General features: G+C 41.4%; 2 protein-coding genes across 2 annotated transcripts; both read right to left on the bottom strand.

The window, feature by feature from the left end:
• Nucleotides 1-16201: 16201 nt before the first annotated feature.
• Nucleotides 16202-16660, bottom strand: LOC143557306 (uncharacterized). Its single transcript, XM_077046414.1, has one exon. It carries the CDS (start codon nucleotides 16658-16660, stop codon nucleotides 16202-16204), a length of 459 nt encoding a protein of 152 aa, XP_076902529.1.
• Nucleotides 16661-17331: 671 nt separating this feature from the next.
• Nucleotides 17332-17730, bottom strand: LOC143557305 (putative mitochondrial protein AtMg00860). Its single transcript, XM_077046413.1, has one exon. It carries the CDS (start codon nucleotides 17728-17730, stop codon nucleotides 17332-17334), a length of 399 nt encoding a protein of 132 aa, XP_076902528.1.
• Nucleotides 17731-18302: the final 572 nt, after the last annotated feature.

Below are 18302 nucleotides of genomic sequence, written 5' to 3'. Positions count from 1 at the left end.
ACGTCTGAGGCAGCAGGTCCTCCTGGCTCAAGAGGAAACCCTTGGTGTGCCTAGCTTGAAAGAAAACTTGCAGAAAACCCTAGATGAGACGGCCCGACTGAAAGTTGAGCCGCACGAGGCTCGAGTCTATTGAGAGAAAACTCTGGAGGTACGTTTCATTTCTCTTATGTCATATTTTTGTCTTTGGTAGGTTTTTTATCATCTGGCATGCTTTGTTAACAGCTGGAAACAAATTTCATACTGATGTGCGAAGAGAACGAGCGGTTGAAAAGTGAGCTTGAAGCGAACCGGGTCCACAAGGACATGTTGCTTGGGGATTTTGATGAGAAGTGTGAGAAGTTGGAGGGGGAGTGCAATGGCTTCAAGGCTGATCGCTCATGGATGGTAACTGAAGGGTTCAAATTGGTTTTTGGACGGGCTAGATCTTGTCGAGACTCTTGTTTGGTCCGGGACGCCATGGTTCGAGCTGTCTTCTCTTCAGGGTATCAACACGGCTTGAGGGAAGGTTAAGAATTCTATGCTAAGGAGATTCCCCTTACTGAAGTGCCCACTTACTCTGAAACCACCGAATCTATAGCTGAAGCAGCCTTTATTAAGTATACCAGCTATTAGCCCCCGTTCTTGGAACAACTTTCCGCGGTACTGGACATTTCAGTGAACGAGATTCGGGCTCTGTCTTCTGTAGTCGACCCTTCTACTCCCACTCCACAAGGATGATCGTTGTTTGCTTCTGTCCCAGTTGTCTTTGATGCCTTTTGTTTGCCTACTATTTGTAAACATATCTGCACTTATTAGCTCTTGATGGGTTTAGACTTTTGATGTAATCACCATTTCCCCCCTTTAGGGGTTGGACTTTTGTTTGCTACGGTATTAGTATGGTATCTTTACTACTTGAACTGGGTTGTGTCTGTCGACGTTTGTAATCATGTTTAATTTCTTGATATCGTTCGCTCATTCTATTTTATTTGACAAGTTTTTTGGTTAACCAAGTAGCCTATCGGCGAGGCCTCCCATTCTCCTTTTGTGACCAGGGGGGGGGGGGTATCTGTTAATTTTAATGCGGTCATCGTCTCGTGGACGGATGCCTTTGATTAGAAGAGTCATTTGTTAAACTTTAACTTGGTCATCGTCTCGGGGACGGATGCCTTTAATTATAAGAGTCATTTTGTTAAACTTTAACTTGGTCATCGTCTCGGGGACGGATGCCTTTAATTATGAGAGTCGTTTTGTTAAATTTTTACTTGGCCATCGTCTCGGGGACGGATGCTGTAACGATTCCGACAAATCCAGGTATACCGTAGCCGGAATATACTATTTACGTGTTATTTAATATTGATTATATGAGTTATAGCACATTGATACGAATATATATGGTTCACAGTATGAATCATACTCAATTATATAGTGAATCGTATTGGAATTACAATTAACCAATGAACGATTATTGAAACCCGAATGAATCGGGAATTACATTATAGACGAAGTATATAATGTTTAGTGATGTTTACGAGGTATGAATGCTTCGGGATAGGTGAATTATAGCACAGAAAAAGGATTTCGATTTAATGGTACGTCGGTACGCTAAACGAAACCTTTAACACTAAATCAAGCAAGAGACGATCAATCAAGCCGAAAAAGATGCGTAATTATTAATAATATGATGTTTTAATGTCATGGTTTAAGTTTTTAAAGTTTTTAAGTCGGTTTTATGTAAATTTTATTTTGACCCGAAAAACGACCATTTTAATTTCGTTTCAAGCCGAATTACGAGTTTAAACGAGAAACGAACTGAACCAGATTATCCAAAACATCATCCGGATTACAAAAATCTGAATGTGTGGCCTAGAATGGATGTGTGGGCCCCACCCCACACATAATGTAGGCCGATCGGCCTTGTTTATGCACACACACTTTTCATTTTTTCTTTTTCCATCAAAAACTCTCCCAAAATCCCTTCATATCTTTCAAGAACACAACCAAGATCATCCATTTTTCACCAAGATCTTCAAGGTATAAACATGGTTTTATGCTTAAATCTTGTTTCTAATTCTACAATATTGAGAAAAGGAGGTTTCCATGTGAAAGACGGGTGAAAACCCGAGATAAAACCGATTCTCGTATGATCAAGGGATGTATACAAGTTATACAAAGGATCTTGATCCAAGTAATGAGTTAAAAGTGTTTAGAATAAAATTTTACGGTTAAAATCTTGTTAAAATGAGTTTCCAAGTGAAAGATGGGTGAAAAACCGAGATGGAACCGACTCTTGCATGATCAAGAGATGTATACATGTTATACAAGGGATCTTGGTCCAAGAAATGAGTAAAAAGAGTCGGGAATGGATTTCTACGGTTAAAACCTTTGTTTTTACTTAAAAACCGACACTAGGAAAGAAATGGCTTGATTGTGGGTATAACTTGCTTGGTGTGGTGTTGATGTGCTTGTAAGTGTTGTATCTAGCGGCTAGCAAAGGCTAGAAACCGAGATCTTTGCGATCTAAAGCTAGAAAACACAAGATAGTTCGGTTTTCGTGTGTTATGAAAAAATGGACAGATTTACGTGTGCTTAGAGTCGGGTCACGAAATTTCACAGAGATGATCTACACATGAAAATATGAGATCTGTGAATTTTTGGTAATTTTTGGATAAAAGATGAATATTTGGTGAATTTAATGCTCGGTTTTGGCCAAAAATAGTGAAAAATAGCAAAACATGATGAAAAATTCCGGAAAATTTAAGATAAGCTTTTTATAACATATAAAAGTCACCCACAAAATTTGAGCTCAGTTGGAAAAGTCTAAGTAGGCTTTTCGGTGAAACGAGTTCTAGGGCTTTCTAGCTCGGTTTTGGGTGAAAATGGCTTGAAAAATAAGTTTTAAATTCTGGGAAAATTCCAGAAAGTTATGAGGATGATAAAGATCATCCCAGAAAAATTTGGGATTTTTCTAAAGTGTTTTGGTATTTTTGATATATTTAGTGTTTTAACAAGATTTAAAAATAGATAAATAAATGTAAATGTAGGAAAATAAATCTGGGAAAATTCCAGAAAGTTATGAGGATGATAAAGATCATCCCAGAAAAATTTGGGATTTTTCTAAAGTGTTTTGGTATTTTTGATATATTTAGTGTTTTAACAAGATTTAAAAATAGATAAATAAATGTAAATGTAGGAAAATAAATCTGGGAAAATTCCAGAAAGTTATGAGGATGATAAAGATCATCCCAGAAAAATTTGGGATTTTTCTAAAGTGTTTTGGTATTTTTGATATATTTAGTGTTTTAACAAGATTTAAAAATAGATAAATAAATGTAAATGTAGGAAAATAAATCTGGGAAAATTCCAGAAAGTTATGAGGATGATAAAGATCATCCCAGAAAAACTTGGGATTTTTCTAAAGTGTTTTGGTATTTTTGATATATTTAGTATTTTAATAAGATTTAAAAATAGATAAATAAATATAAATATAAGAAAATAAATCTGGAAAATTTTTACAAAATTCCTTTCTGTCAAATTAAGTTTGGTGCAAAATTTCAAGACCCGAGACTAATCGGGTAATTATTTGTGCTAAAAAGAACATAAAAACAAGTTTTTAAAGCTTAAAACGTGTAAACCGGCAAAGTTCGCATAAGCGAGCTGACTGGTACATAAAAACTCTAAAAATAGACTATTTCATAAATCTAAGTAAATTAAGTAAAAATAAATCATCCGAAAATAATTCGGATGATTTGGGTAATTTTACCCGATTTTACCGTTTTCGGCACCGAAATACCGGAAATGGGCCCCACGGCCAAACGGGGTGTCAAACCGAGCTATAATTTCATCACCTTAACTAAATTGACTGTCAAACTCTAAGCAATGTCAATCTGAGTCCTTAGAAGTGTCACGGGGTTAACATTGTCCCCGAATCGAGTACAGTACTGGGTTAACAATGTTCCCAGATGTACCGATTGATATGTATTTAAGTTATGGGAATTATATAGTAACGACTAGATATTATATTACAGATCCAGGCACGTAGCTGTTCCTTATATTACTCACCAACTCACAACAAGGTGAGTTTTCACGAGCCCCTTTTAATGAATTGTTTTAATTATATTTTCCCGGGGCGGAAAACATGTCTTATTTAAATTATTTAAGTACATACCGATCGTATGGAAATACTTGTACATTTATATATATATGGGCTGATGCATAGAATATATAAAATGTTTATAATGTGATATTGTTCTGGGGTAACATAGTTCCCAGGGGTTATTGTTGTTCTGGGGTAACATAGTTCCCAGGGGTTATTATTATTCTGGGGTAACATAGTTCCCAGGGGTTATTATTGTTCTGGGGTAACATAGTTCCCAGGGGTTATTGTTGTTCTGGGGTAACATAGTTCCCAGGGGTTATTATTATTCTGGGGTAACATAGTTCCCAGGGGTTATTATTGTTCTGGGGTAACATAGTTCCCAGGGGTTATTGTTGTTCTGGGGTAACATAGTTCCCAGGGGTTATTATTATTCTGGGGTAACATAGTTCCCAGGGGTTATTGTTGTTCTGGGGTAACGTAGTTCCCAGGGGTTGTTATTGTTCTGGGGTAACATAGTTCCCAGGGGTATTTATTGTTCTGGGGTAACATAGTTCCCAGAAAGTTATTGGAAATGTTCTGGGGTAACAAAGTTCCCAGCATGATTATATTGTTAATAAATGATTATTAAAATGATTTGTCAGTGTTTATTTAAATTAGTGAAACTCACCAACTATTCGTAGTTGACCCGTTTTCTTTACATGTTTTCTAGGTATGCCCAAGTTGGATTGATTGATGTTTGCTTAACTATCTGTGCTACCTGTTGGAAGCTTGCTGCTCTTTGTTTTGTAATGAATTTATTAATGTCTTATCGGTAAAATATGTGTGTAACACCTAGACAGTAATGAAACTCGCAACAATGTAATATGTTATAAATTAATGTAGTGATATTTTCTTTATAAGCAATGCTGTTGATATCAGATGTGTCTGTTGCATCCCGTGTACGTTTCCGCTGCGGTTACGGGGTGTTACAGAACTTGGTATCAGAGCCATTGGTTATAAAGAATTAGGATGTCTGAAAAAGATACCTAAAATATAACCAGTAGCTCAAGTATTATAGGATCTGAATATCAACTAATAATATATTGTGACGAGATCGGGATGAACTTGGATGGACAAGTGGGTTATTATGGTCCGGAACATAATAACAGACTTGTCTGCACGAGGAAATTCAGGGGAAGTCATGGGGGACTTAAATAGGTAAAATTGGCAACATATGTGTAAATATATGATAATATTATTATGTGGTAAAGTTGTATAAATAAGTATGTGTTAATTTAATTATGAATTACACTACGAAAAGGACTATATGTTTGTTAACTTGTGTGCAGGTATAATGGCAAGAACACCTAGTGTGTCGACGGAAGAGGACCCGGAAGAGGCTAGTTCCGGGGCCTCTGGAAGCCCAAGTGTAGCACCCAGCTCCGAGCCTTCGGAGGCTAGTCATAGTACTTCTAGACAGACCACCCCAGCTAGGAGTGCTAGTGTACCCTCCCCTGCTAGGGTTACCAGGTCTCCTACCCCGCCCGCACCACAGACCACCCCGATTCCCCCCAGACACGGTCCCCGCCTCACGGCGCGGATCAGTGCCCCGTATGTTCCGCCCACTGTTACCCCACCCAGATCCACATACCACCGGGGCGAGTCTTCCCGCCCCCAACCCGAGCCTGCAACCCTACCTGTGTGGGGTCTGCCAAGGCAGGAGCGGGACTTGGCGGCTTGGCTACGTGTTCTCACCGAGCAGGTGAACGAGCACTCTGCCGCCCTGGTCGTGGGGGTACAGAGGCGGGCGTACCTCGGGGACAGCATACTGGACCACCAGTATGCTATTAACCAGTTAAAAAGGGAGTGCTCCTACTCCCACTGGTTGATCGACCAGATGGAAACCCGAATGCGGGTTATGATGGCGGTGCTGGTGGTGCTGGTGGCGGTGTTGGTGGGGTTGGTTTACCACCATGTGTAGACGTGTTGGATGGTAGAATCTTGAACCGCTTTTTGATACTCCGTGTAAGTAGTTAGTGGTGATACTAACACGGAGTGAATCTTGTTTAGTTATAGTACAACCACTGGCCCATAGGGGGTCTCTTGTAGGGCATATCATTATCGATACTTTTGGGTATCATTCAAGCACTGACCCATTGCGGGTTATGTCGAGGATGATACCAACATAGGCCCTTTGTATTAAAACGTAGTTATGTAATGTTGACTGGAAGTATGTAAATTGATGTTTGTGTAATATGAATCAATGTTTACTAATGAATGAAGTATGTATTGTGTTTTATATTTTGAGATGGTATTGTTTATATATATTTCTTTGATGATTGTGTAGAATGGCACCGAAACGATCAACGAAAGTATCGGAAGTAGATGTGAGCCGTTTGATTGCTCAACAGTTGGAGGCGGCGATACCGGATATAGTATCGCGCATCGCCGCCAGCATTAATAATTCGTCTAATCCAACCCCTCCGAGCAATCAAACGCCCATAAATAATGGCGGGGAACATAATGCTAATCCTCCACCTACCGATAACACTATGCCGAGTACTGACGCACCGCCTACGGTGGTCGCTACCGACAGTAATGGCCCTATCCCTACTGTAGAGACCAACCGCACTGGACCATCCAGGGGTTGTTCAATCAAGGATTTCATGTTATGCAAGCCTTTAGAATTTAACGGGTCGGAAGGACCGAATGGGTTAGTGAAATGGTTAGAGAAAATAGAATCAGTGGTAAATATCAGCAACTGTCCCGAGGATTGTGTCGTTAAGTACGCCACCTGTACGTTCACAGACCATGCCTTGACATGGTGGAACACCATAGTACAGACTCGAGGTCAGGCGGCGACAAACCGCATGACCTGGGCAGAGCTTAAGGATCTTGTTTTGAAACATTTCTGCCCAAAGAATGAATTGCAGAAACTGGAACATGAGTTGTGGAACCTAGAGATGCATGGGGCGGACCACTTGGGATATACCAACCGGTTTAATGAACTGTCACGATTAGTGCCGTGGTTGGTCACCCCAGAGTCAAAAAGGGTGGAACGTTATATTTGGGGACTTACTCCAGTAGTGAGGAGCATAGTTAACGCGGGAGGGCACCAGACGTATGAGGGTGCAGTGACACAGGCTGGTATTGTCACGTATGATTTCTTGAGGAGCGGATCGATAAAGGCGACGGGAGAGTCGGCTGGGGGAAAGCGAGGTACGTATGACAATAGGATCCGAGAGAAGCAGCAAAACAAACGAGCTAGGCCCGCTGCCCAGAGCTATGCCATAACTAGTTCGGGCGGAAGGCAAGAACCGCAGAGGGGAACGTTTCCTAAATGCGGGAAATGTGGTTACCACCATAGTGGTGTGTGCAAGGAGGTGGTGTGCCACCGGTGTGGCAGGGTTGGACACTACGCACCAAATTGTAAGACAAATCTGAACAACCTGAACCGTCAACCACAACCTATTCGGGCGCAACCATTTAGAACTCAACCAGCCCGACAGCAGAACCCACAAGGAAACCAGATGGTGACCACTAGCCGTGCTTGCTACGAATGCGGCAGCACGGATCACTTCAAAAGGAACTGCCCGAAACTGAATCAGGGAGGAAACGGGAGACAACTCGCGGGTCAGCCATCGTCGTCCAATCCGGCGCGAGGCCGGGCATTTGTGATGGGAGCGAACGAGGCGCGCCAGGACCCCAGCGTAGTGACAGGTACCTTCCTCGTCTCTGATCATTACGCTTCTGTATTATTTGATACAGGCGCCGATAGAAGTTTTGTCTCCGTTAGATTCCTTTCGATAGCAAACCTTCCTACTGGTGAAACCATAGAACCCTACACCGTAGAGGTCGCTAACGGTAAAACCATGATAGTTAATCGGATTGTTCGGAATTGCCCTTTTATTCTAAGCGAACAATCCTTCCTGATTGACTTACTACCGGTAGAATTGGGTAGTTTTGACGTGATAGTGGGAATGGATTGGTTGGCTCGTAATAGGGTAGAAATAAACTGTGAAAAGAAAACCGTCAAGATCCGGGTGTCGGATGACGAGGAGGTATTAGTGCAGGGAGAAAAATCCGGCACCATGATACCATTTATATCCCACCTCAAGGTGTTGAAATATATACGTCAGGGATGTGTGGCGTATCTAGCGAGCCTGACGGCCGCTGATTCTGAGGAAAAACGGGTGGACGATATTCCCGTGGTACGCGAATTTCCACAAGTTTTTCCAGAGGAACTTCCTGGATTACCGCCAACCCGACAAGTCGAATTCAGAATCGACTTATTACCTCAAGCCGGCCCTGTTGCTAAGGCCCCTTACAGACTTGCACCGTCCGAGATGCAAGAACTATCCAACCAGTTGCAGGAATTGTTGGATAAGGGATTTATACGTCCCAGTTATTCCCCGTGGGGTGCACCTGTACTATTTGTGAAAAAGAAGGACGGAAGCCTTCGAATGTGCATTGACTACAGGGAATTGAACAAATTAACCATCAAAAATAGATATCCTCTTCCCCGAATCGATGATTTGTTCGACCAACTGCAAGGTGCGAGCTATTTCTCAAAAATTGATCTTAGATCGGGATACCACCAAGTTAGAATTCAAGAGGAGGATATCCCAAAAACCGCGTTTCGGACTCGCTACGGCCACTACGAATTTTTAGTTATGCCTTTTGGGCTAACAAATGCGCCAGCAGTGTTCATGGATCTCATGAACCGAGTCTGTAAACCCTATCTTGACAAGTTCGTCATTGTATTTATTGACGATATTTTGATATACTCGAAGAGTAAAGAGGAGCACGAGCAACACTTAAAGTTAGTTTTAGAGCTCCTGGATCAGGAGAAGTTATATGCAAAATTCTCCAAGTGTAACTTCTGGTTACAAGAGGTGCAATTCCTCGGTCATGTTATAAACCACAAAGGAATACACGTTGATCCGAGTAAGGTTGAAGCTATTAAGAATTGGCAAGCGCCTAAATCTCCGAAAGAAATCCGCCAATTCTTAGGCTTAGCTGGATACTATCGTCGATTTATAGAGAACTTTTCCAGCATCGCCCAACCTTTAACCCTCCTGACTCAAAAGGATCGGAAATATGAATGGGGTGAAGAGCAGGAAACGGCGTTTCAAACGCTAAAACAAAGATTGTGCCAAGCGCCAATCTTAAGTCTCCCCGACGGAGACGATGGATTTGTTGTATATTGTGACGCATCCCGTAAAGGGTTAGGGTGCGTGTTAATGCAAAATAAAAAGGTCATAGCCTATGCGTCTCGACAGTTAAAAGTTCATGAGAAAAACTACACTACTCATGACTTGGAACTGGGAGCAGTCATCTTTGCACTTAAAATCTGGAGACACTATATCTACGGTACAAAGTGCACCATATTCACTGATCATAAAAGTTTGCAACACATATTCGATCAGAAAGAACTGAATATGAGGCAACGAAGATGGGTCGAGTTGCTGAGTGACTATGACTGTGACATACGATATCACCCCAGCAAGGCTAACGTTGTAGCCGATGCCTTGAGTAGAAAGGATCGAGTCAAGCCACTACGTGTGCGAGCGTTGGGGATGATAGTCCAGTCGAACCTTTCAGATTTAATTCGAGTCGCTCAACGCGAGGCGTTGAAAGAGGGCCAATTGGTTAAAGAAGGACTTTACGGGAATGAGAAGAATTTCGAACAGCGTGTGGACGAAATTCTTTATTTCAAAAATCGGATTTGGATCCCGACCCTCCATGACCTTCGTGATTTAATCATGGACGAAGCTCATAAATCGAAATATTCCATACATCCGGGATCAGATAAAATGTACAAGGATGTGAAAGAATTTTACTGGTGGCCAGGGATGAAAAATGATATAGCCACATACGTCGGCAAGTGTACGATGTGTGCGAGAGTTAAGGCGGAGCACCAGAAACCTTCGGGAATGTTGCAACAGCCGGAAATTCCCGAATGGAAGTGGGAGCAGATCACAATGGATTTTGTGACACATCTCCCCAAGACACCCCGAGGTCATGATGCGATTTGGGTAATCGTGGATCGATTAACCAAATCGGCACATTTTATTCCAATTAGGAATAATTATAACACTGAGAGACTTGCGCAAATTTATATAAATGAAATAGTGTCTCGTCATGGCATCCCCATCTCGATCATCTCCGATAGGGATAGCCATTTCACCTCCAAACTTTGGCAAGCTGTCCAAGAAGCATTGGGAACACGTATTGACCTAAGCACAGCTTACCACCCTCAGACCGATGGTCAGTCTGAGAGGACTATTCAAACTTTGGAGGATTTGCTTCGTGCCTGCGTACTGGACTTTAAGGGAAATTGGGATCAACATCTCCCGCTCGTTGAATTTTCCTATAATAACAGTTATCACAGCAGTATAAAGGCAGCACCTTATGAAGCATTGTATGGGCGGAAGTGCCGATCACCACTTTGCTGGTCTGAAGTGGGTGACCCGCAGGTCATTAGATCGGATCTGGTCCAGGAGACGACCAGCAAGATTCTTGAGATTAAGAACAACCTGAAAGCCGCGCGGGATCGGCAGAAGAAGTTATGCTGATACCCGTCGAAAACCGTTGTCATTTGAGAAGGGTGAAAAGGTATACTTGAAAGTATCACCCTGGAAAGGAGTGGTCAGGTTTGGAAAGGCGGGGAAGTTGGCCCCTAGATATATTGGACCATTCATTATTACTGCAAAGATCGGTCCGGTAGCTTACCGACTAGAACTGCCTGAGGAACTAAGTGCAGTTCATAATGTGTTTCATGTGTCGAATTTGAAAAGATGTCTGGCGGATGAGACATCGGTGTTACCCTTAGAGGGTGTTCAAATAAGTGATAGGCTCAACTTCGTAGAGGAGCCCATTGAAATAGTGGACGGTAAGATCAAGCAACTTAGACACAATAAGATCTCGTTGGTCAAAGTTAGATGGAATTCGCAACGAGGCCCAGAATTTACTTGGGAACGAAAGGATGAATTTCGGAAGAAATACCCCCACCTATTTCCTCAAAAGGAAGTAGTTGACGCATAAAATTTCGAGGACGAAATTTTTATAACGGGGGGAGAATGTAACGATTCCGACAAATCCAGGTATACCGTAGCCGGAATATACTATTTACGTGTTATTTAATATTGATTATATGAGTTATAGCACATTGATACGAATATATATGGTTCACAGTATGAATCATACTCAATTATATAGTGAATCGTATTGGAATTACAATTAACCAATGAACGATTATTGAAACCCGAATGAATCGGGAATTACATTATAGACGAAGTATATAATGTTTAGTGATGTTTACGAGGTATGAATGCTTCGGGATAGGTGAATTATAGCACAGAAAAAGGATTTCGATTTAATGGTACGTCGGTACGCTAAACGAAACCTTTAACACCAAATCAAGCAAGAGACGATCAATCAAGCCGAAAAAGATGCGTAATTATTAATAATATGATGTTTTAATGTCATGGTTTAAGTTTTTAAAGTTTTTAAGTCGGTTTTATGTAAATTTTATTTTGACCCGAAAAACGACCATTTTAATTTCGTTTCAAGCCGAATTACGAGTTTAAACGAGAAACGAACTGAACCAGATTATCCAAAACATCATCCGGATTACAAAAATCTGAATGTGTGGCCTAGAATGGATGTGTGGGCCCCACCCCACACATAATGTAGGCCGATCGGCCTTGTTTATGCACACATACTTTTCATTTTTTCTTTTTCCATCAAAAACTCTCCCAAAATCCCTTCATATCTTTCAAGAACACAACCAAGATCATCCATTTTTCACCAAGATCTTCAAGGTATAAACATGGTTTTATGCTTAAATCTTGTTTCTAATTCTACAATATTGAGAAAAGGAGGTTTCCATGTGAAAGACGGGTGAAAACCCGAGATAAAACCGATTCTCGTATGATCAAGGGATGTATACAAGTTATACAAAGGATCTTGATCCAAGTAATGAGTTAAAAGTGTTTAGAATAAAATTTTACGGTTAAAATCTTGTTAAAATGAGTTTCCAAGTGAAAGATGGGTGAAAAACCGAGATGGAACCGACTCTTGCATGATCAAGAGATGTATACATGTTATACAAGGGATCTTGGTCCAAGAAATGAGTAAAAAGAGTCGGGAATGGATTTCTACGGTTAAAACCTTTGTTTTTACTTAAAAACCGACACTAGGAAAGAAATGGCTTGATTGTGGGTATAACTTGCTTGGTGTGGTGTTGACGTGCTTGTAAGTGTTGTATCTAGCGGCTAGCAAAGGCTAGAAACCGAGATCTTTGCGATCTAAAGCTAGAAAACACAAGATAGTTCGGTTTTCGTGTGTTATGAAAAAATGGACAGATTTACGTGTGCTTAGAGTCGGGTCACGAAATTTCACAGAGATGATCTACACATGAAAATATGAGATCTGTGAATTTTTGGTAATTTTTGGATAAAAGATGAATATTTGGTGAATTTAATGCTCGGTTTTGGCCAAAAATAGTGACAAATAGCAAAACATGATGAAAAATTCCGGAAAATTTAAGATAAGCTTTTTATAACATATAAAAGTCACCCACAAAATTTGAGCTCAGTTGGAAAAGTCTAAGTAGGCTTTTCGGTGAAACGAGTTCTAGGGCTTTCTAGCTCGGTTTTGGGTGAAAATGGCTTGAAAAATAAGTTTTAAATTCTGGGAAAATTCCAGAAAGTTATTAGGATGATAAAGATCATCCCAGAAAAATTTGGGATTTTTCTAAAGTGTTTTGGTATTTTTGATATATTTAGTGTTTTAACAAGATTTAAAAATAGATAAATAAATGTAAATGTAGGAAAATAAATCTGGGAAAATTCCAGAAAGTTATGAGGATGATAAAGATCATCCCAGAAAAATTTGGGATTTTTCTAAAGTGTTTTGGTATTTTTGATATATTTAGTGTTTTAACAAGATTTAAAAATAGATAAATAAATGTAAATGTAGGAAAATAAATCTGGGAAAATTCCAGAAAGTTATGAGGATGATAAAGATCATCCCAGAAAAATTTGGGATTTTTCTAAAGTGTTTTGGTATTTTTGATATATTTAGTGTTTTAACAAGATTTAAAAATAGATAAATAAATGTAAATGTAGGAAAATAAATCTGGGAAAATTCCAGAAAGTTATGAGGATGATAAAGATCATCCCAGAAAAACTTGGGATTTTTCTAAAGTGTTTTGGTATTTTTGATATATTTAGTATTTTAATAAGATTTAAAAATAGATAAATAAATATAAATATAAGAAAATAAATCTGGAAAATTTTTACAAAATTCCTTTCTGTCAAATTAAGTTTTGTGCAAAATTTCAAGACCCGAGACTAATCGGGTAATTATTTGTGCTAAAAAGAACATAAAAACAAGTTTTTAAAGCTTAAAACGTGTAAACCGGCAAAGTTCGCATAAGCGAGCTGACTGGTACATAAAAACTCTAAAAATAGACTATTTCATAAATCTAAGTAAATTAAGTAAAAATAAATCATCCGAAAATAATTCGGATGATTTGGGTAATTTTACCCGATTTTACCGTTTTCGGCACCGAAATACCGGAAATGGGCCCCACGGCCAAACGGGGTGTCAAACCGAGCTATAATTTCATCACCTTAACTAAATTGACTGTCAAACTCTAAGCAATGTCAATCTGAGTCCTTAGAAGTGTCACGGGGTTAACATTGTCCCCGAATCGAGTACAGTACTGGGTTAACAATGTTCCCAGATGTACCGATTGATATGTATTTAAGTTATGGGAATTATATAGTAACGACTAGATATTATATTACAGATCCAGGCACGTAGCTGTTCCTTATATTACTCACCAACTCACAACAAGGTGAGTTTTCACGAGCCCCTTTTAATGAATTGTTTTAATTATATTTTCCCGGGGCGGAAAACATGTCTTATTTAAATTATTTAAGTACATACCGATCGTATGGAAATACTTGTACATTTATATATATATGGGCTGATGCATAGAATATATAAAATGTTTATAATGTGATATTGTTCTGGGGTAACATAGTTCCCAGGGGTTATTGTTGTTCTGGGGTAACATAGTTCCCAGGGGTTATTATTATTCTGGGGTAACATAGTTCCCAGGGGTTATTATTGTTCTGGGGTAACATAGTTCCCAGGGGTTATTGTTGTTCTGGGGTAACATAGTTCCCAGGGGTTATTATTATTCTGGGGTAACATAGTTCCCAGGGGTTATTATTGTTCTGGGGTAACATAGTTCCCAGGGGTTATTGTTGTTCTGGGGTAACATAGTTCCCAGGGGTTATTATTATTCTGGGGTAACATAGTTCCCAGGGGTTATTGTTGTTCTGGGGTAACGTAGTTCCCAGGGGTTGTTATTGTTCTGGGGTAACATAGTTCCCAGGGGTATTTATTGTTCTGGGGTAACATAGTTCCCAGAAAGTTATTGGAAATGTTCTGGGGTAACAAAGTTCCCAGCATGATTATATTGTTAATAAATGATTATTAAAATGATTTGTCAGTGTTTATTTAAATTAGTGAAACTCACCAACTATTCGTAGTTGACCCGTTTTCTTTACATGTTTTCTAGGTATGCCCAAGTTGGATTGATTGATGTTTGCTTAACTATCTGTGCTACCTGTTGGAAGCTTGCTGCTCTTTGTTTTGTAATGAATTTATTAATGTCTTATCGGTAAAATATGTGTGTAACACCTAGACAGTAATGAAACTCGCAACAATGTAATATGTTATAAATTAATGTAGTGATATTTTCTTTATAAGCAATGCTGTTGATATCAGATGTGTCTGTTGCATCCCGTGTACGTTTCCGCTGCGGTTATGGGGTGTTACAGATGCCTTTAATTAAAAGATTTAGTTTTTCGGAGAAATTATGGCGAACACCTAGCATTTCTCATTTCATATCCTTGGCATTAAGTCACATTGCACAAATTGGCTACAAAAATGTAAACCATCAATGGACCTACTACATGAATTTTCTCTTGGAGAGGGGGTTATTGGTGTGTGCACATAGTCACAAAAATGAAAGGGGGGGGGGGGGGGGTGCAGCCAGTTATCACAAAATGCCATCGGGGGGCTCTTCGCAGTTTCCCTTCCCTCTCCTTCCCTCGCGGGGCCCTTAGGCATAGTACTTCCTTAGTTGCATGGCATTCCAAGTGCGGGGTACCTCCTCTCCCGTATGGTATGCTAACTTGTAGGGTAGGCTCCCTTATCTCCAGCCCAAATGACTTGATAGGGTCCCTCCCACCAAGGTCCCAATTTTCCTTGACTTTCCTGTCTACTAGCCTCGTTTTCCGGAGCACCAAATCTCCTATTCTGAATTTGACTTCCCTCACCCTTGCGTTGTAATACTTCTCCATCGCCTTCTTGTACTCAACCTCTCGTCTTGCCGCCACCTCCCTTCTTTCTTCGACCAGATTCAGATTTAATCTAAGGTCTCCCTCATTTTCCTTTTCAGTCCACTGCATCCTATCCGAGGGGATGCTGATTTCCACCGGGATCATCGCCTCGGCGCCGTAGGTTAAACTGAAGGGTGTTTCCCCGTGACTAGCTTTGGGCATCGTCTGGTGAGCCCATAGAACGTGGGGCAGTTCTTCTACCCAAGCATCTCTTCTTCTCCCTAACCGGCTAGCAATGCCCTCGACAATGCCTTGGTTGACCCTCTCCACTTGTCCATTGGCCTGGGGGTGTGCAACTGATGTGAACACCTGCTTTATATGCAACTGCTCACACCATTCTCTGAAGACCCCCCTCCCCCCCTTTAAACTGCTTCCCATTATCACTTATAATGGTATGGGGTATCCCGAAACGGCAAACTATGTTTTCCCATACAAACTTCTTGACTTGTAGCCCGGTGATCGTGGTGAGGGGTTTAGCCTCCACCCATTTGTTGAAGTAGTCGATTGCCACTACTAAGAATTTGGTCTTGCCTGATCCTTCGGGAAAAGGACCTACGAGATCGATGCCTCACTTTTGGAACGACCAAGAAGAGCTGACTGGGATTAGGTTGAGTTTGGGTTTCCTGGTCACCGGGGCATAAATCTGACAACTGTGACATTTACGTATTTCTCGAAGGGTGCTAAGGAACATGGCTGGCCAATAGTACCCAGCTCTCATGGCTCAGGCTGCAACCATCTTAGCTCCCATATGCATTCCGCATCTGCCTTCATGAATCTCCCGGATGACATACTCCGCCTCTTCGTAGTCAATGCACTTCAGCGAGGGGCCCAGATAGGACCTTCGATACAGGGCTCCATTAATGATCTCGTACTGCAGTGCTTTGATCTTGAGCCTACGAGCCTCCTGTCTATCCGCTGGCACTACTCCTTCTTGCAGATACCGCAGGATGGGGGTCATCCAATTAAACTCAGGCACCTCCACGCCTACCACTACTTTAGTTGAAATTGAGGGATGCCTGAGCGTTTCCACCTTAACCTCCTTTGCGAGGTGATCGAACGCAACTGAGGCCAGTTTACTCAAGGCATCCGCTTTCTTGTTCTGCCCACGAGAGACGTGCACTACCTTCGCTTCTTGGAAGCTTTGCAGTAACTCTCTCGTCGTTTTCAAATATTCTATCATCTTGGAGTCTTTGGCTTCATAGTCCCCACTGACCTGATTTGCCACTAACAAAGAGTCCACGTGGGCTTGGATACGCTTTACTGCAATTTTCTTGGCGACTCGTAACCTAGATAAAAGGGCCTCGTACTAGGCTTCATTGTTAGTGCTGGGAAAGGTCAATCGTACCGCGTAGGTTAGTTCAATTCCCTCGGGACTAATGAGGATGAGACCTGCCCCGCTTCCCTCTTCATTGGAGGCCCCATCCGTATATAGGTTCCAAACAGGCTCTTCCCCTGTGTCTTGAACTCCGGCGTTCCCCGGAGGTGAAGCTTTTCGGTTATCTGGGAGCTCCCCTAGAGGCTCGGCTTTTTCATCTGCGGGGGATTCTGTGAGGAAATCCGCTATCACTTGCCCCTTGAAGGCGGTTCGGGGGCTTGTACTCGATGGAATATTCCCCCAGCTCTATGTCACACTTAGCTAGCTGTCCTAATGTCTCCGGCTTCATCAGTATCCGTTGGAGGGGCTTGTCAGTAAAAACCTGAATTTCATGGGCTTGGAAATACCGCCTCAATTTTTTGGCTGTGTGGACCAAGGACAACACCAGTTTCTCGATAGAAGTGTACCTCTCTTCGGAACCCTTCAAGGTCCCGCTGATTAAATATATGGGGATTTGTGCCCCCCTCTTTCAACCATTAGTGCGGAGCTAATCGTTTTATCTGTGCAGGATAGATAAGGGTCAACGCCTCCCCTGGCCGTGGCGAGGTGATTAAAGGAAGCTCACATAGATGAGATTTCAATTCTCGAAAAGCCTCATCTGCCTCTCTGTCCCAGCAGAATTTGTTCTTCTTCATACATCTCCTCAGGACCGCCATAAACGGTAGAGTCTTGTCCGTGAATTTCGAGAGAAATCGATTAAGGGCTATCAGCCTCCCATTCAGCCTCTGTACTTCCTTAAAGTTCCTTGGAGGTTCCATTTGGATCAGCGCCTCTATTTTCTCTGGATTAGCCCGGAATCCCTCCTTGGTGAACAACACCCCCAGAAATTTCCCCTCATCTACCCCGAATGAGCATTTGCTGGGGTTGAGTTTCATGTTAGCTTGTCGGAGGGTGTTAAAAGTTTCCCGTATGTCGTCCAGCATCCTTTCCTTGTCAGTACTCTTGATGACCAGGTCGTCTACATAAATCTTCAAATTTCTTTCTTTCTATCGATCAAACAATCGGTCCATGAATCGCTGGTACGTGGCGCCGGCGTTCTTCAAACCGAAAGGCATTTTCGTGTAACAGAAAGTCCCTTCATTAGTGTAGAACGCTGTCTTTTCTTCGTCCTGAGGGTTCATTTGGATCTGGTGGTAACCCTTATATGCATTTAGGAAGCATCGCAAAAGGTATTGCGCCAGCGACTTTATCTTCTTCTCGATTTCTGAAAGGGGGTAGGAATCCCTGGGGCATGCTTTATTTAGGTCTTTGAAATTAATGCACATACGCAAACTATCATCTGATTTAGCGATCATGACGGGATTGGAGATCCACCTGGGATACTTGACAGCTCGTATGATTCCTGCTTGGACCAGCTTGGCCGTCTCTTCTCGAACGGCTCGACTTTTTTGAAGCCCAAGACTCCTCATTTTCTGCTTGACGGGTTCCATCCAATGAAACTCATCTA

This window comes from Bidens hawaiensis, unplaced genomic scaffold, assembly GCF_021521415.1.
Source record: "Bidens hawaiensis isolate Kalapana, Puna unplaced genomic scaffold, B.hawaiensis_p1.1 tig00018883_1, whole genome shotgun sequence".
Taxonomy (NCBI): domain Eukaryota; kingdom Viridiplantae; phylum Streptophyta; class Magnoliopsida; order Asterales; family Asteraceae; genus Bidens; species Bidens hawaiensis.
Note: the sequence above shows the minus strand (reverse complement) of the source record. Positions and strands in the feature narration are given on the sequence as shown.